The sequence below is a fragment of the Hyla sarda genome, unplaced genomic scaffold (assembly GCF_029499605.1).
Source record: "Hyla sarda isolate aHylSar1 unplaced genomic scaffold, aHylSar1.hap1 scaffold_1240, whole genome shotgun sequence".
Lineage (NCBI taxonomy): Eukaryota > Metazoa > Chordata > Amphibia > Anura > Hylidae > Hyla > Hyla sarda.
The window spans coordinates 86,241-107,236 of record NW_026607861.1 but is presented as its reverse complement, the minus strand read 5'-3'; the positions used below and the strand labels follow the sequence as shown (position 1 = coordinate 107,236).

The 20,996-nt window shown below is 50.8% G+C and overlaps 1 protein-coding gene across 1 annotated transcript in view; it reads left to right on the top strand.

Moving 5' to 3' along the window:
• The first annotated feature begins 401 nt into the window (after nucleotides 1–401).
• Nucleotides 402–20,996, top strand: part of PKNOX1 (PBX/knotted 1 homeobox 1) — a 75,973-nt gene continuing 55,378 nt past the window's right edge. The window contains exons 1-2 of the mRNA XM_056551843.1: nucleotides 402–570; nucleotides 730–894. Of these exons, the coding sequence (XP_056407818.1) occupies nucleotides 730–894 (165 nt within the window). The 5' untranslated portion in view covers nucleotides 402–570. The remainder of the gene's footprint in view (nucleotides 571–729; nucleotides 895–20,996) is intronic.

Here is a 20,996-nt window from a genome sequence, read left to right as displayed (position 1 = left end):
GAAATCATGTGACCTCTGTCATTACCAACAGTGTGTGAGAACCTTGTGAAGACAGAAAACATGTGACCTCTGTCATTACCAACAGTGTGTGAGAACCTTGTGAAGACAGAAATCATGTGACCTCTGTCATTACCAACAAAGGGGATATAACAAAGTATTGAGAGGAACTTTTCTTATTGACCAAATACTTATTCTCCTCCATAATTTGCAGATAAATCCTATAATAATCAGACAATGGGATTTATGGATTATTCTCATTCGGTCTCATAGTTGGTTATAACCTATAATGATAATTACAGCCTCATCTTTATAAGGGGGAGAACGGCGTACAATTGGGGGCTGACTAAATACTTGTTTGTCCCACTGTACATGGTCGCTGTTTTTCTCTCGCCCTCCAGGCACCCGCTCTTCCCGCTGCTCGCCCTGCTCTTTGAGAAGTGTGAGGGCTGCACTCAGGGCTCGGAGACCACCACCTCCGCCAGCTTTGACCTGGACATTGAGACTTTTGTGAGGCGACAGCACAAGGAGGGCAAAGATTTCTTCTCAGACGACCCCGAGACGGACAGCCTGGTAAGGACAGCGCTCCCTGCTGGTGAGGTAGAAGGACCCTGGGTCAGGAAAGGTCTTGTGTACACAGCTGTATGGTGACCCTGGTGTGGGTGGAGCCTGATCATCATGGGGGTGGGGCCTGAAGTGTGGCCTCTATCACACCTCTCTGCTGTTCTGTAGATGGTGAAGGCCATTCAGGTGCTGAGGATCCACCTGCTGGAGCTGGAGAAGGTGAACGAGCTGTGCAAGGATTTCTGCAGCCGCTACATCTCCTGCCTGAAGACCAAGATGAACAGCGAAACGCTGCTGAGCGGGGACCCGGGAGGACCCTACTCCCCCGTACAGGTATCTGCATGTAATGCACCAGACCCCCATAGTGCCCTCCTGGTCTCCCCCGTACAGATATCTGCATGTAATGCACCAGACCCCCATAGTGCCCTCCTGGTCTCCCCCGTACAGATATCTGCATGTAATGCACCAGACCCCCATTGTGCCCTCCTGGTCTCCCCCCGTACAGGTATCTGCATGTAATGCACCAGACCCCCATTGTGCTCTCCTGGTCTCCCCCGTACAGATATCTGCATTTATTACACCAGACCCCCATTGTATTCTCCTGGTCTCCCCCCGTACAGATATCTGCATTTATTACACCAGACCCCCATTGTGCTCTCCTGGTCTCCCCCGTACAGATATCTGCATGTAATGCACCAGACCCCCATTGTGCCCTCCTGGTCTCCCCCCGTACAGGTATCTGCATGTAATGCACCAGACCCCCATTGTGCTCTCCTGGTCTCCCCCGTACAGATATCTGCATTTATTACACCAGACCCCCATTGTGCTCTCCTGGTCTCCCCCGTACAGATATCTGCATTTATTACACCAGACCCCCATTGTGCCCTCCTGGTCTCCCCCGTACAGATATCTGCATTTATTACACCAGACCCCCATTGTATTCTCCTGGTCTCCCCCGTACAGATATCTACATTTATTACACCAGACCCCCATTGTGCTCTCCTGGTCTCCCCCGTACAGATATCTGCATTTATTACACCAGACCTCCATTGTGCTCTCCTGGTCTCCCCCGTACAGATATCTGCATTTATTACACCAGACCCCCATTGTATTCTCCTGGTCTCCCCCGTACAGATATCTGCATTTATTACACCAGACCCCCATTGTGCCCTCCTGGTCTCCCCCGTACAGATATCTGCATTTATTACACCAGACCTCCATTGTGTCCTCCTGGTCTCCCCCGTACAGATATCTGCATTTATTACACCAGACCCCCATTGTGCTCTCCTGGTCTCCCCCGTACAGATATCTGCATTTATTACACCAGACCCCCATTGTGCCCTCCTGGTCTCCCCCGTACAGATATCTGCATTTATTACACCAGACCCCCATTGTGCCCTCCTGGTCTCCCCCGTACAGATATCTGCATTTATTACACCAGACCCCCATTGTGCCCTCCTGGTCTCCCCCGTACAGATATCTGCATTTATTACACCAGACCCCCATTGTGCCCTCCTGATCTCCCCCGTACAGATATCTGCATTTATTACACCAGACCCCCATTGTACTCTCCTGATCTCCCCCGTACAGATATCTGCATTTATTACACCAGACCCCCATTGTGCCCTCCTGGTCTCCCCCGTACAGGTATCTGCATGTAATGCACCAGACCCCCATAGTGCCCTCCTGGTCTCCCCCGTACAGATATCTGCATTTATTACACCAGACCCCCATTGTGTCCTCCTGGTCTCCCCCGTACAGATATCTGCATTTATTACACCAGACCCCCATTGTACTCTCCTGGTCTCCCCCGTACAGGTATCTGCATTTATTACACCAGACCCCCATTGTGCTCTCCTGGTCTCCCCCGTACAGATATCTGCATGTAATGCACCAGACCCCCATAGTGCCCTCCTGGTCTCCCCCGTACAGATATCTGCATGTAATGCACCAGACCCCCATTGTGTCCTCCTGGTCTCCCCCGTACAGGTATCTGCATTTATTACACCAGACCCCCATTGTGCTCTCCTGGTCTCCCCCGTACAGATATCTGCATTTATTACACCAGACCCCCATTGTGCTCTCCTGGTCTCCCCCGTACAGATATCTGCATTTATTACACCAGACCCCCATTGTGCCCTCCTGGTCTCCCCCGTACAGATATCTGCATTTATTACACCAGACCCCCATTGTATTCTCCTGGTCTCCCCCGTACAGATATCTGCATTTATTACACCAGACCCCATTGTGCTCTCCTGGTCTCCCCCGTACAGATATCTGCATTTATTACACCAGACCCCCATTGTACTCTCCTGGTCTCCCCCCGTACAGATATCTGCATTTATTACACCAGACCCCCATTGTGCTCTCCTGGTCTCCCCCGTACAGATATCTGCATTTATTACACCAGACCCCCATTGTGCCCTCCTGGTCTCCCCCGTACAGATATCTGCATTTATTACACCAGACCCCCATTGTATTCTCCTGGTCTCCCCCGTACAGATATCTGCATTTATTACACCAGACCCCCATTGTATTCTCCTGGTCTCCCCCGTACAGATATCTGCATTTATTACACCAGACCCCCATTGTGCCCTCCTGATCTCCCCCGTACAGATATCTGCATTTATTACACCAGACCCCCATTGTGTCCTCCTGATCTCCCCCGTACAGATATCTGCATTTATTACACCAGACCCCCATTGTGTCCTCCTGGTCTCCCCCCGTACAGGTATCTGCATTTATTACACCAGACCCCCATTGTGTCCTCCTGGTCTCCCCCGTACAGATATCTGCATTTATTACACCAGACCCCCATTGTGCCCTCCTGATCTCCCCCGTACAGATATCTGCATTTATTACACCAGACCCCCATTGTGCTCTCCTGGTCTCCCCCGTACAGATATCTGCATTTATTACACCAGACCCCCATTGTGTCCTCCTGGTCTCCCCCGTACAGGTATCTGCATTTATTACACCAGACCCCCATTGTGCTCTCCTGGTCTCTCCCGTACAGATATCTGCATTTATTACACCAGACCCCCATTGTGCTCTCCTGGTCTCCCCCGTACAGATATCTGCATTTATTACACCAGACCCCCATTGTGCTCTCCTGGTCTCCCCCGTACAGGTATCTGCATTTATTACACCAGACCCCCATTGTGTCCTCCTGGTCTCCCCCGTACAGATATCTGCATTTATTACACCAGACCCCCATTGTATTCTCCTGGTCTCCCCCCGTACAGATATCTGCATTTATTACACCAGACCCCCATTGTGCTCTCCTGGTCTCCCCCGTACAGGTATCTGCATTTATTACACCAGACCCCCATTGTGCCCTCCTGATCTCCCCCGTACAGATATCTGCATTTATTACACCAGACCCCCATTGTGTCCTCCTGATCTCCCCCGTACAGATATCTGCATTTATTACACCAGACCCCCATTGTGCCCTCCTGGTCTCCCCCCGTACAGATATCTGCATTTATTACACCAGACCCCCATTGTGTCCTCCTGGTCTCCCCCCGTACAGATATCTGCATTTATTACACCAGACCCCCATTGTGTCCTCCTGGTCTCCCCCGTACAGATATCTGCATTTATTACTCCAGACCCCCATTGTGCTCTCCTGGTCTCCCCCGTACAGGTATCTGCATTTATTACACCAGACCCCCATTGTGTCCTCCTGGTCTCCCCCGTACAGGTATCTGCATTTATTACACCAGACCCCCATTGTGCTCTCCTGGTCTCCCCCGTACAGATATCTGCATTTATTACACCAGACCCCCATTGTGCTCTCCTGGTCTCCCCCGTACAGATATCTGCATTTATTACACCAGACCCCCATTGTGCCCTCCTGGTCTCCCCCCGTACAGATATCTGCATTTATTACACCAGACCCCCATTGTGCCCTCCTGGTCTCCCTTGTACAGATATCTGCATTTATTACACCAGACCCCCATTGTGCTCTCCTGGTCTCCCCCGTACAGATATCTGCATTTATTACACCAGACCCCATTGTGCTCTCCTGGTCTCCCCCGTACAGATATCTGCATTTATTACACCAGACCCCCATTGTGCTCTCCTGGTCTCTACCGTACAGATATCTGCATTTATTACACCAGACCCCCATTGTACTCTCCTGGTCTCCCCCCGTACAGATATCTGCATTTATTACACCAGACCCCCATTGTGCCCTCCTGGTCTCCCCCGTACAGATATCTGCATTTATTACACCAGACCCCCATTGTGCTCTCCTGGTCTCCCCCCGTACAGATATCTGCATTTATTACACCAGACCCCCATTGTATTCTCCTGGTCTCCCCCGTACAGATATCTGCATTTATTACACCAGACCCCCATTGTGCTCTCCTGGTCTCCCCCGTACAGATATCTGCATTTATTACACCAGACCCCCATTGTATTCTCCTGGTCTCCCCCGTACAGATATCTGCATTTATTACACCAGACCCCCATTGTACTCTTCTGGTCTCCCCCGTACAGATATCTGCATTTATTACACCAGACCCCATTGTGTCCTCCTGGTCTCCCCCCGTACAGATATCTGCATTTATTACACCAGACCCCCATTGTATTCTCCTGGTCTCCCCCGTACAGATATCTGCATTTATTACACCAGACCCCCATTGTATTCTCCTGGTCTCCCCCCGTACAGATATCTGCATTTATTACACCAGACCCCCATTGTGTCCTCCTGGTCTCCCCCGTACAGATATCTGCATTTATTACACCAGACCCCCATTGTATTCTCCTGGTCTCCCCCCGTACAGATATCTGCATTTATTACACCAGACCCCCATTGTGCCCTCCTGGTCTCCCCCGTACAGATATCTGCATTTATTACACCAGACCCCCATTGTATTCTCCTGGTCTCCCCCGTACAGATATCTGCATTTATTACACCAGACCCCCATTGTACTCTCCTGGTCTCCCCCGTACAGATATCTGCATTTATTACACCAGACCCCCATTGTGCCCTCCTGGTCTCCCCCGTACAGATATCTGCATTTATTACACCAGACCCCCATTGTGCCCTCCTGGTCTCCCCCGTACAGATATCTGCATTTATTACACCAGACCCCCATTGTGCTCTCCTGGTCTCCCCCGTACAGATATCCCATTGTGCCCTCCTGGTCTCCCCCGTACAGATATCTGCATTTATTACACCAGACCCCCATTGTGCTCTCCTGGTCTCTCCCGTACAGAGATCTTCATTTATTACACCAGACCCCCATTGTATTCTCCTGGTCTCCCCCGTACAGATATCTGCATTTATTACACCAGACCCCCATTGTGCCCTCCTGATCTCCCCCGTACAGATATCTGCATTTATTACACCAGACCCCCATTGTGCTCTCCTGGTCTCCCCAGTACAGATATCTGCATTTATTACACCAGACCCCCATTGTGCCCTCCTGATCTCCCCCGTACAGATATCTGCATTTATTACACCAGACCCCCATTGTGCTCTCCTGGTCTCCCCCGTACAGATATCTGCATTTATTACACCAGACCCCCATTGTGCTCTCCTGGTCTCCCCCGTACAGATATCTGCATTTATTACACCAGACCCCCATTGTGTCCTCCTGGTCTCCCCCGTACAGATATCTGCATTTATTACACCAGACCCCCATTGTACTCTCCTGGTCTCCCCCGTACAGATATCTGCATTTATTACACCAGACCCCCATTGTGCCCTCCTGGTCTCCCCCGTACAGATATCTGCATTTATTACACCAGACCCCCATTGTATTCTCCTGGTCTCCCCCGTACAGATATCTGCATTTATTACACCAGACCCCCATTGTATTCTCCTGGTCTCCCCCCGTACAGATATCTGCATTTATTATACCAGACCCCCATTGTGTCCTCCTGGTCTCCCCCCGTACAGATATCTGCATTTATTACACCAGACCCCCATTGTGCTCTCCTGGTCTCCCCCCGTACAGATATCTGCATTTATTACACCAGACCCCCATTGTGCTCTCCTGGTCTCCCCCGTACAGATATCTGCATTTATTACACCAGACCCCCATTGTACTCTCCTGGTCTCCCCCGTACAGATATCTGCATTTATTACACCAGACCCCCATTGTGCTCTCCTGATCTCCCCCCGTACAGATATCTGCATTTATTACACCAGACCCCCATTGTGCTCTCCTGGTCTCCCCCGTACAGATATCTGCATTTATTACACCAGACCCCCATTGTGCCCTCCTGGTCTCCCCCCGTACAGATATCTGCATTTATTACACCAGACCCCCATTGTGTCCTCCTGGTCTCCCCCCGTACAGATATCTGCATTTATTACACCAGACCCCCATTGTGCTCTCCTGGTCTCCCCCGTACAGATATCTGCATTTATTACACCAGACCCCCATTGTGCTCTCCTGGTCTCCCCCGTACAGGTATCTGCATTTATTACACCAGACCCCCATTGTGCTCTCCTGGTCTCCCCCGTACAGGTATCTGCATTTATTACACCAGACCCCCATTGTGTCCTCCTGGTCTCCCCCGTACAGGTATCTGCATTTATTACACCAGACCCCCATTGTGCCCTCCTGGTCTCCCCCGTACAGATATCTGCATTTATTACACCAGACCCCCATTGTGCTCTCCTGGTCTCTCCCGTACAGATATCTGCATTTATTACACCAGACCCCCATTGTGCTCTCCTGGTCTCCCCCGTACAGATATCTGCATTTATTACACCAGACCCCCATTGTGCCCTCCTGGTCTCCCCCCGTACAGATATCTGCATTTATTACACCAGATCCCCATTGTACTCTCCTGGTCTCCCCCGTACAGATATCTGCATTTATTACACCAGACCCCCATTGTGCCCTCCTGGTCTCCCCCGTACAGATATCTGCATTTATTACACCAGACCCCCATTGTGCCCTCCTGGTCTCCCCCGTACAGATATCTGCATTTATTACACCAGACCCCCATTGTGCCCTCCTGGTCTCCCCCGTACAGATATCTGCATTTATTACACCAGACCCCCATTGTACTCTCCTGGTCTCCCCCGTACAGATATCTGCATTTATTACACCAGACCCCCATTGTACCCTCCTGGTCTCCCCCCGTACAGATATCTGCATTTATTACACCAGACCCCCATTGTGCCCTCCTGGTCTCCCCCGTACAGATATCTGCATTTATTACACCAGACCCCCATTGTGCCCTCCTGGTCTCCCCCGTACAGATATCTGCATTTATTACACCAGACCCCATTGTGCTCTCCTGGTCTCCCCCGTACAGATATCTGCATTTATTACACCAGACCCCCATTGTGCTCTCCTGGTCTCTCCCGTACAGATATCTGCATTTATTACACCAGACCCCCATTGTACTCTCCTGGTCTCCCCCGTACAGATATCTGCATTTATTACACCAGACCCCCATTGTGCTCTCCTGGTCTCCCCCGTACAGGTATCTGCATTTATTACACCAGACCCCCATTGTACTCTCCTGGTCTCCCCCGTACAGATATCTGCATTTATTACACCAGACCCCCATTGTACTCTCCTGGTCTCCCCCGTACAGATATCTGCATTTATTACACCAGACCCCATTGTGTCCTCCTGGTCTCCCCCGTACAGATATCTGCATTTATTACACCAGACCCCCATTGTATTCTCCTGGTCTCCCCCCGTACAGATATCTGCATTTATTACACCAGACCCCCATTGTGTCCTCCTGGTCTCCCCCGTACAGATATCTGCATTTATTACACCAGACCCCCATTGTATTCTCCTGGTCTCCCCCCGTACAGATATCTGCATTTATTACACCAGACCCCCATTGTGCCCTCCTGGTCTCCCCCGTACAGATATCTGCATTTATTACACCAGACCCCCATTGTACTCTCCTGGTCTCCCCCGTACAGATATCTGCATTTATTACACCAGACCCCCATTGTGTCCTCCTGGTCTCCCCCGTACAGATATCTGCATTTATTACACCAGACCCCCATTGTGCTCTCCTGGTCTCCCCCCGTACAGATATCTGCATTTATTACACCAGACCCCCATTGTATTCTCCTGGTCTCCCCCCGTACAGATATCTGCATTTATTACACCAGACCCCCATTGTGCTCTCCTGGTCTCCCCCCGTACAGATATCTGCATTTATTACACCAGACCCCCATTGTGCTCTCCTGGTCTCCCCCGTACAGATATCTGCATTTATTACACCAGACCCCCATTGTGCTCTCCTGGTCTCCCCCGTACAGATATCTGCATTTATTACACCAGACCCCCATTGTGCCCTCCTGGTCTCCCCCGTACAGATATCTGCATTTATTACACCAGACCCCCATTGTGCTCTCCTGGTCTCCCCCGTACAGATATCTGCATTTATTACACCAGACCCCCATTGTGCCCTCCTGGTCTCCCCCGTACAGATATCTGCATTTATTACACCAGACCCCCATTGTGCTCTCCTGGTCTCTCCCGTACAGAGATCTTCATTTATTACACCAGACCCCCATTGTATTCTCCTGGTCTCCCCCGTACAGATATCTGCATTTATTACACCAGACCCCCATTGTGCCCTCCTGATCTCCCCCGTACAGATATCTGCATTTATTACACCAGACCCCCATAGTGCCCTCCTGGTCTCCCCCGTACAGATATCTGCATTTATTACACCAGACCCCCATTGTGCTCTCCTGGTCTCCCCAGTACAGATATCTGCATTTATTACACCAGACCCCCATTGTGCTCTCCTGGTCTCCCCAGTACAGATATCTGCATTTATTACACCAGACCCCCATTGTGTCCTCCTGGTCTCCGCCCGTACAGATATCTGCATTTATTACTCCAGACCCCCATTGTATTCTCCTGGTCTCCCCCGTACAGATATCTGCATTTATTACACCAGACCCCCATTGTATTCTCCTGGTCTCCCCCCGTACAGATATCTGCATTTATTATACCAGACCCCCATTGTGTCCTCCTGGTCTCCCCCCGTACAGATATCTGCATTTATTACACCAGACCCCCATTGTACTCTCCTGGTCTCCCCCGTACAGATATCTGCATTTATTACACCAGACCCCCATTGTGTCCTCCTGGTCTCCCCCGTACAGATATCTGCATTTATTACACCAGACCCCCATTGTGCCCTCCTGGTCTCCCCCCGTACAGATATCTGCATTTATTACACCAGACCCCCATTGTACTCTCCTGGTCTCCCCCCGTACAGATATCTGCATTTATTACACCAGACCCCCATTGTGCTCTCCTGATCTCCCCCGTACAGATATCTGCATTTATTACACCAGACCCCCATTGTGCTCTCCTGGTCTCCCCCGTACAGATATCTGCATTTATTACACCAGACCCCCATTGTGTCCTCCTGGTCTCCCCCGTACTGATATCTGCATTTATTACACCAGACCCCCATTGTGTCCTCCTGGTCTCCCCCCCGTACAGATATCTGCATTTATTACACCAGACCCCCATTGTACTCTCCTGGTCTCCCCCGTACAGATATCTGCATTTATTACACCAGACCCCCATTGTGCTCTCCTGGTCTCCCCCCGTACAGATATCTGCATTTATTACACCAGACCCCCATTGTGCTCTCCTTGTCTCCCCCGTACAGATATCTGCATTTATTACACCAGACCCCCATTGTGCTCTCCTGGTCTCCCCCGTACAGATATCTGCATTTATTACACCAGACCCCCATTGTGCTCTCCTGGTCTCCCCCGTACAGATATCTGCATTTATTACACCAGACCCCCATTGTGTCCTCCTGGTCTCCCCCGTACAGATATCTGCATTTATTACACCAGACCCCCATTGTGTCCTCCTGGTCTCCCCCCCGTACAGATATCTGCATTTATTACACCAGACCCCCATTGTGCTCTCCTGGTCTCCCCCGTACAGATATCTGCATTTATTACACCAGACCCCCATTGTGTCCTCCTGGTCTCCCCCCGTACAGATATCTGCATTTATTACACCAGACCCCCATTGTGCTCTCCTGGTCTCCCCCGTATAGATATCTGCATTTATTACACCAGACCCCCATTGTGCTCTCCTGGTCTCCCCCGTATAGATATCTGCATTTATTACTCCAGACCCCCATTGTGCCCTCCTGGTCTCCCCCGTACAGATATCTGCATTTATTACTCCAGACCCCCATTGTGCCCTCCTGGTCTCCCCAGTACAGATATCTGCATTTATTACACCAGACCCCCATTGTGTCCTCCTGGTCTCCCCCGTACCGATATCTGCATTTATTACACCAGACCCCCATTGTATTCTCCTGGTCTCCCCCGTACAGATATCTGCATTTATTACACCAGACCCCCATTGTGCCCTCCTGGTCTCCCCCGTACAGATATCTGCATTTATTACACCAGACCCCCATTGTGCCCTCCTGGTCTCCCCAGTACAGATATCTGCATTTATTACACCAGACCCCCATTGTGGTCTCCTGGTCTCCCCCGTACAGATATCTGCATTTATTACACCAGACCCCCATTGTGCTCTCCTGGTCTCCCCCGTACAGGTATCTGCATTTATTACACCAGACCCCCATTGTGCTCTCCTGGTCTCCCCTGTACAGATATCTGCATTTATTACACCAGACCCCCATTGTGTCCTCCTGGTCTCCCCCGTACAGATATCTGCATTTATTACACCAGACCCCCATTGTGCTCTCCTGGTCTCCCCCGTACAGATATCTGCATTTATTACACCAGACCCCCATTGTACCCTCCTGGTCTCCCCCCGTACAGATATCTGCATTTATTACACCAGACCCCCATTGTGCTCTCCTGGTCTCCCCCGTACAGATATCTGCATTTATTACACCAGACCCCCATTGTGTCCTCCTGGTCTCCCCCGTACAGGTATCTGCATTTATTACACCAGACCCCCATTGTATTCTCCTGGTCTCCCCCGTACAGATATCTGCATTTATTACACCAGACCCCCATTGTATTCTCCTGGTCTCCCCCGTACAGATATCTGCATTTATTACACCAGACCCCCATTGTATTCTCCTGGTCTCCCCCGTACAGATATCTGCATTTATTACACCAGACCCCCATTGTACTCTCCTGGTCTCCCCCCGTACAGATATCTGCATTTATTACACCAGACCCCCATTGTACTCTCCTGGTCTCCCCCCGTACAGATATCTGCATTTATTACACCAGACCCCCATTGTACTCTCCTGGTCTCCCCCCGTACAGATATCTGCATTTATTACACCAGACCCCCATTGTGCCCTCCTGGTCTCCCCCGTACAGATATCTGCATTTATTACACCAGACCCCCATTGTGCTCTCCTGGTCTCCCCCGTACAGATATCTGCATTTATTACACCAGACCCCCATTGTACTCTCCTGGTCTCCCCCCGTACAGATATCTGCATTTATTACACCAGACCCCCATTGTGCTCTCCTGGTCTCCCCCCGTACAGATATCTGCATTTATTACACCAGACCCCCATTGTGCCCTCCTGGTCTCCCCCGTACAGATATCTGCATTTATTACACCAGACCCCCATTGTGTCCTCCTGGTCTCCCCCGTACAGATATCTGCATTTATTACACCAGACCCCCATTGTGCTCTCCTGGTCTCCCCCGTACAGATATCTGCATTTATTACACCAGACCCCCATTGTACTCTCCTGGTCTCCCCCGTACAGATATCTGCATTTATTACACCAGACCCCCATTGTACTCTCCTGGTCTCCCCCGTACAGATATCTGCATTTATTACACCAGACCCCCATTGTGCCCTCCTGGTCTCCCCCCGTACAGATATCTGCATTTATTACACCAGACCCCCATTGTGTCCTCCTGGTCTCCCCCCCGTACAGATATCTGCATTTATTACACCAGACCCCCATTGTGTCCTCCTGGTCTCCCCCCGTACAGATATCTGCATTTATTACACCAGACCCCCATTGTGTCCTCCTGGTCTCCCCCGTACAGATATCTGCATTTATTACACCAGACCCCCATTGTACTCTCCTGGTCTCCCCCGTACAGATATCTGCATTTATTACACCAGACCCCCATTGTGTCCTCCTGGTCTCCCCCGTACAGATATCTGCATTTATTACACCAGACCCCCATTGTGCTCTCCTGGTCTCCCCCGTACAGATATCTGCATTTATTACACCAGACCCCCATTGTGCTCTCCTGGTCTCCCCCGTACAGATATCTGCATTTATTACACCAGACCCCCATTGTGTCCTCCTGGTCTCCCCCCCGTACAGATATCTGCATTTATTACACCAGACCCCCATTGTGTCCTCCTGGTCTCCCCCGTACAGATATCTGCATTTATTACACCAGACCCCCATTGTACTCTCCTGGTCTCCCCCGTACAGATATCTGCATTTATTACACCAGACCCCCATTGTATTCTCCTGATCTCCCCCGTACAGATATCTGCATTTATTACACCAGACCCCCATTGTGCCCTCCTGGTCTCCCCCGTACAGATATCTGCATTTATTACACCAGACCCCATTGTGCCCTCCTAGTCTCCCCCGTACAGATATCTGCATTTATTACTCCAGACCCCATTGTGCTCTCCTGGTCTCCCCCGTACAGATATCTGCATTTATTACACCAGACCCCCATTGTGTCCTCCTGGTCTCCCCCCGTACAGATATCTGCATTTATTACACCAGACCCCATTGTGCCCTCCTGGTCTCCCCCGTACAGATATCTGCATTTATTACACCAGACCCCCATTGTACTCTCCTGGTCTCCCCCGTACAGATATCTGCATTTATTACACCAGACCCCCATTGTGCTCTCCTGGTCTCCCCCGTACAGATATCTGCATTTATTACACCAGACCCCCATTGTGCTCTCCTGATCTCCCCCGTACAGACATCTGCATTTATTACACCAGACCCCCATTGTGTCCTCCTGGTCTCCCCCGTACAGATATCTGCATTTATTACACCAGACCCCCATTGTGCCCTCCTGGTCTCCCCCCGTACAGATATCTGCATTTATTACACCAGACCCCATTGTGCTCTCCTGATCTCCCCCGTACAGATATCTGCATTTATTACACCAGACCCCCATTGTGCTCTCCTGATCTCCCCCGTACAGATATCTGCATTTATTACACCAGACCCCCATTGTGCCCTCCTGGTCTCCCCCGTACAGATATCTGCATTTATTACACCAGACCCCCATTGTGTCCTCCTGGTCTCCCCCGTACAGATATCTGCATTTATTACACCAGACCCCCATTGTGCTCTCCTGGTCTCCCCCGTACAGATATCTGCATTTATTACACCAGACCCCCATTGTGCCCTCCTGGTCTCCCCCGTACAGATATCTGCATTTATTACACCAGACCCCCAATGTGCTCTCCTGGTCTCCCCCCGTACAGATATCTGCATTTATTACACCAGACCCCCATTGTGCTCTCCTGGTCTCCCCCGTACAGATATCTGCATTTATTACTCCAGACCCCCATTGTGTCCTCCTGGTCTCCCCCGTACAGATATCTGCATTTATTACACCAGACCCCCATTGTGCCCTCCTGGTCTCCCCCGTACAGGTATCTGCATTTATTACACCAGACCCCCATTGTGCTCTCCTGGTCTCCCCCGTACAGGTATCTGCATTTATTACACCAGACCCCCATTGTATTCTCCTGGTCTCCCCCCGTACAGATATCTGCATTTATTACACCAGACCCCCATTGTGCTCTCCTGGTCTCCCCCGTATAGATATCTGCATTTATTACACCAGACCCCCATTGTGCTCTCCTGGTCTCCCCCGTACAGATATCTGCATTTATTACACCAGACCCCCATTGTGCTCTCCTGGTCTCCCCCCGTACAGGTATCTGCATTTATTACACCAGACCCCATTGTGCCCTCCTGGTCTCCCCCGTACAGATATCTGCATTTATTACACCAGACCCCCATTGTGCTCTCCTGGTCTCCCCCGTATAGATATCTGCATTTATTACACCAGACCCCCATTGTGCTCTCCTGGTCTCCCCCCGTACAGATATCTGCATTTATTACACCAGACCCCCATTGTGCTCTCCTGGTCTCCCCCGTACAGATATCTGCATTTATTACACCAGACCCCCATTGTGCTCTCCTGGTCTCCCCCGTACAGATATCTGCATTTATTACACCAGACCCCCATTGTGCTCTCCTGGTCTCCCCCGTACAGATATCTGCATTTATTACATCAGACCCCCATTGTGCTCTCCTGGTCTCCCCCGTACAGATATCTGCATTTATTACACCAGACCCCCATTGTGCTCTCCTGGTCTCCCCCGTACAGATATCTGCATTTATTACACCAGACCCCCATTGTGTCCTCCTGGTCTCCCCCGTACAGATATCTGCATTTATTACACCAGACCCCCATTGTGCTCTCCTGGTCTCCCCCGTACAGATATCTGCATTTATTACACCAGACCCCCATTGTGCTCTCCTGGTCTCCCCCGTACAGATATCTGCATTTATTACACCAGACCCCCATTGTGCTCTCCTGGTCTCCCCCGTACAGATATCTGCATTTATTACACCAGACCCCCATTGTACTCTCCTGGTCTCCCCCGTACAGATATCCCATTGTGTCCTCCTGGTCTCCCCCGTACAGATATCTGCATTTATTACACCAGACCCCCATTGTATTCTCCTGGTCTCCCCCGTACAGATATCTGCATTTATTACACCAGACCCCCATTTTACTCTCCTGGTCTCCCCCGTACAGATATCTGCATTTATTACACCAGACCCCCATTTTACTCTCCTGGTCTCCGCCGTACAGATATCTGCATTTATTACACCAGACCCCCATTGTATTCTCCTGGTCTCCCCCGTACAGATATCTGCATTTATTACACCAGACCCCCATTGTGTCCTCCTGGTCTCCGCCCGTACAGATATCTGCATTTATTACACCAGACCCCCATTGTATTCTCCTGGTCTCCCCCGTACAGATATCTGCATTTATTACACCAGACCCCCATTGTGCTCTCCTGGTCTCCCCCGTACAGATATCTGCATTTATTACACCAGACCCCCATTGTGCTCTCCTGGTCTCCCCCGTACAGGTATCTGCATTTATTACACCAGACCCCCATTGTGTCCTCCTGGTCTCCCCCGTATAGATATCTGCATTTATTACACCAGACCCCCATTGTGCTCTCCTGGTCTCCCCCCGTACAGATATCTGCATTTATTACACCAGACCCCCATTGTGCTCTCCTGGTCTCCCCCGTACAGATATCTGCATTTATTACACCAGACCCCCATTGTGCCCTCCTGGTCTCCCCCGTACAGATATCTGCATTTATTACACCAGACCCCCATTGTGCGCTCCTGGTCTCCCCCGTACAGATATCTGCATTTATTACACCAGACCCCCATTGTGCTCTCCTGGTCTCCCCCGTACAGATATCTGCATTTATTACACCAGACCCCCATTGTGCTCTCCTGGTCTCCCCCCCGTACAGATATCTGCATTTATTACACCAGACCCCCATTGTGTCCTCCTGGTCTCCCCCAGTACAGATATCTGCATTTATTACACCAGACCCCCATTGTGCTCTCCTGGTCTCCCCCGTACAGGTATCTGCATTTATTACACCAGACCCCATTGTATCCTCCTGGTCTCCGCCCGTACAGATATCTGCATTTATTACACCAGACCCCCATTGTGCTCTCCTGGTCTCCCCCGTACAGATATCTGCATTTATTACACCAGACCCCCATTGTGTCCTCCTGGTCTCCCCCGTACAGATATCTGCATTTATTACACCAGACCCCCATTGTGCTCTCCTGGTCTCCCCCGTACAGATATCTGCATTTATTACACCAGACCCCCATTGTACTCTCCTGGTCTCCCCCGTACAGATATCTGCATTTATTACACCAGACCCCCATTGTATTCTCCTGGTCTCCCCCGTACAGATATCTGCATTTATTACACCAGACCCCCATTGTGCTCTCCTGGTCTCCCCCGTACAGATATCTGCATTTATTACACCAGACCCCCATTGTGCCCTCCTGGTCTCCCCGATACAGATATCTGCATTTATTACACCAGACCCCCATTGTGCCTCCCTGGTCTCCCCCCGTACAGATATCTGCATTTATTACACCAGACCCCCATTGTGTCCTCCTGGTCTCCCCCGTACAGATATCTGCATTTATTACACCAGACCCCCATTGTGCTCTCCTGGTCTCCCCTGTACAGATATCTGCATTTATTACACCAGACCCCCATTGTGCTCTCCTGGTCTCCCCCGTACAGATATCTGCATTTATTACACCAGACCCCCATTGTGCTCTCCTGGTCTCCCCCCGTACAGATATCTGCATTTATTACACCAGACCCCCATTGTGCTCTCCTGGTCTCCCCCCGTACAGATATCTGCATTTATTACACCAGACCCCCATTGTATTCTCCTGGTCTCCCCCGTACAGATATCTGCATTTATTACACCAGACCCCCATTGTGCTCTCCTGGTCTCCCCCGTACAGATATCTGCATTTATTGCACCAGACCCCCATTGTGTCCTCCTGGTCTCCCCCCGTACAGATATCTGCATTTATTACACCAGACCCCCATTGTGTCCTCCTGGTCTCCCCCGTACAGATATCTGCATTTATTACACCAGACCCCCATTGTGCTCTCCTGGTCTCCCCCCGTACAGATATCTGCATTTATTACACCAGACCCCCATTGTGTCCTCCTGGTCTCCCCCGTACAGATATCTGCATTTATTACACCAGACCCCCATTGTGTCCTCCTGGTCTCCCCCCCGTACAGATATCTGCATTTATTACACCAGACCCCCATTGTGCTCTCCTGGTCTCCCCCGTACAGATATCTGCATTTATTACACCAGACCCCCATTGTGCTCTCCTGGTCTCCCCCCGTACAGATATCTGCATTTATTACACCAGACCCCCATTGTGTCCTCCTGGTCTCCCCCCGTACAGATATCTGCATTTATTACACCAGACCCCCATTGTGCTCTCCTGGTCTCCCCCGTACAGATATCTGCATTTATTACACCAGACCCCCATTGTGCTCTCCTGGTCTCCCCCCGTACAGATATCTGCATTTATTACACCAGACCCCCATTGTGCTCTCCTGGTCTCCCCCCGTACAGATATCTGCATTTATTACACCAGACCCCCATTGTATTCTCCTGGTCTCCCCCGTACAGATATCTGCATTTATTACACCAGACCCCCATTGTGCTCTCCTGGTCTCCCCCGTACAGATATCTGCATTTATTGCACCAGACCCCCATTGTGTCCTCCTGGTCTCCCCCCGTACAGATATCTGCATTTATTACACCAGACCCCCATTGTGTCCTCCTGGTCTCCCCCGTACAGATATCTGCATTTATTACACCAGACCCCCATTGTGCTCTCCTGGTCTCCCCCCGTACAGATATCTGCATTTATTACACCAGACCCCCATTGTGTCCTCCTGGTCTCCCCCGTACAGATATCTGCATTTATTACACCAGACCCCCATTGTGCTCTCCTGGTCTCCCCCGTACAGATATCTGTTTTTATTACACCAGACCCCCATTGTGTCCTCCTGGTCTCCCCCCGTACAGATATCTGCATTTATTACACCAGACCCCCATTGTACTCTCCTGGTCTCCCCCCGTACAGATATCTGCATTTATTACACCAGACCCCCATTGTACTCTCCTGGTCTCCCCCGTACAGATATCTGCATTTATTACACCAGACCCCCATTGTGTCCTCCTTGTCTCCCCCGTACAGATATCTGCATTTATTACACCAGACCCCCATTGTGCTCTCCTGGTCTCCCCCGTACAGATATCTGCATTTATTACACCAGACCCCCATTGTGCTCTCCTGGTCTCCCCCGTACAGATATCTGCATTTATTACACCAGACCCCCATTGTGCCCTCCTGGTCTCCCCCGTACAGATATCTGCATTTATTACACCAGACCCCCATTGTATTCTCCTGGTCTCCCCCGTACAGGTATCTGCATTTATTACACCAGACCCCCATTGTGTCCTCCTGGTCTCCCCCCGTACAGATATCTGCATTTATTACACCAGACCCCCATTGTGCTCTCCTGGTCTCCCCTGTACAGATATCTGCATTTATTACACCAGACCCCCATTGTGTCCTCCTGGTCTCCCCCGTACAGATATCTGCATTTATTACACCAGACCCCCATTGTGTCCTCCTGGTCTCCCCCGTACAGATATCTGCATTTATTACACCAGACCCCCATTGTGCTCTCCTGGTCTCCCCCCGTACAGATATCTGCATTTATTACACCAGACCCCCATTGTGCCCTCCTGGTCTCCCCCGTACAGATATCTGCATTTATTACACCAGACCCCCATTGTGCTCTCCTGGTCTCCCCCGTACAGATATCTGCATTTATTACACCAGACCCCCATTGTGCTCTCCTGGTCTCCCCCCGTACAGATATCTGCATTTATTACACCAGACCCCCATTGTGTCCTCCTGGTCTCCCCCGTACAGATATCTGCATTTATTACACCAGACCCCCATTGTGCTCTCCTGGTCTCCCCCGTACAGATATCTGCATTTATTACACCAGACCCCCATTGTGTCCTCCTGGTCTCCCCCGTACAGATATCTGCATTTATTACACCAGACCCCCATAGTGCCCTCCTGGTCTCCCCCCGTACAGATATCTGCATTTATTACACCAGACCCCCATTGTACTCTCCTGGTCTCCCCCGTACAGATATCTGCATTTATTACACCAGACCCCCATTGTGTCCTCCTGGTCTCCCCTGTACAGATATCTGCATTTATTACACCAGACCCCCATTGTGTCCTCCTGGTCTCCCCCGTACAGATATCTGCATGTATTACACCAGACCCCCATTGTGCTCTCCTGGTCTCCCCCCCCGTACAGATATCTGCATTTATTGCAGCAGACCCCCATTGTGCCCTCCTGGTCTCCCCCGTACAGATATCTGCATTTATTACACCAGACCCCCATTGTACTCTCCTGGTCTCCCCCCCCGTACAGATATCTGCATTTATTGCAGCAGACCCCCATTGTGCTCTCCTGGTCTCCCCCGTACAGATATCTGCATTTATTACACCAGACCCCCATTGTGTCCTCCTGACCTCCCCTGTACAGATATCTGCATTTATTACACCAGACCCCCATTGTGCTCTCCTGGTCTCCCCCCGTACAGATATCTGCATTTATTACACCAGACCCCCATTGTGCCCTCCTGGTCTCCCCCCGTACAGATATCTGCATTTATTACACCAGACCCCCATTGTGCTCTCCTGGTCTCCCCTGTACAGATATCTGCATTTATTACACCAGACCCCCATTGTGCTCTCCTGGTCTCCCCTGTACAGATATCTGCATTTATTACACCAGACCCCCATTGTGTCCTCCTGGTCTCCCCCGTACAGATATCTGCATTTATTACACCAGACCCCCATTGTATTCTCCTGGTCTCCCCCGTACAGATATCTGCATTTATTACACCAGACCCCCATTGTGTCCTCCTGGTCTCCCCCGTACAGATATCTGCATTTATTACACCAGACCCCCATTGTGCCCTCCTGGTCTCCCCCGTACAGATATCTGCATTTATTACACCAGACCCCCATTGTGCTTTCCTGGTCTCCCCCCGTACAGATATCTGCATTTATTACACCAGACCCCCATTGTGCCCTCCTGGTCTCCCCCGTACAGATATCTGCATTTATTACTCCAGACCCCCATTGTATTCTCCTGGTCTCCCCCCCCCCCCCCCCCGTACAGGTATCTGCATTTATTACACCAGACCCCCATTGTACTCTCCTGGTCTCCCCCGTACAGGTATCTGCATTTATTACACCAGACCCCCATTGTGCTCTCCTGGTCTCCCCCCGTACAGATATCTGCATTTATTACACCAGACCCCCATTGTGCTCTCCTGGTCTCCCCCGTACAGATATCTGCATTTATTACACCAGACCCCCATTGTATTCTCCTGGTCTCCCCCGTACAGATATCTGCATTTATTACACCAGACCCCCATTGTGCCCTCCTGGTCTCCCCCGTACAGATATCTGCATTTATTACACCAGACCCCCATTGTGTCCTCCTGGTCTCCCCCATACAGATATCTGCATTTATTACACCAGACCCCCATTGTGTCCTCCTGGTCTCCCCCCGTACAGATATCTGCATTTATTACACCAGACCCCCATTGTATTCTCCTGGTCTCCCCCGTACAGATATCTGCATTTATTACACCAGACCCCCATTGTGTCCTCCTGGTCTCCGCCGTACAGATATCTGCATTTATTACACCAGACCCCCATTGTATTCTCCTGTTCTCCCCCGTACAGATATCTGCATTTATTACACCAGACCCCCATTGTGTCCTCCTGGT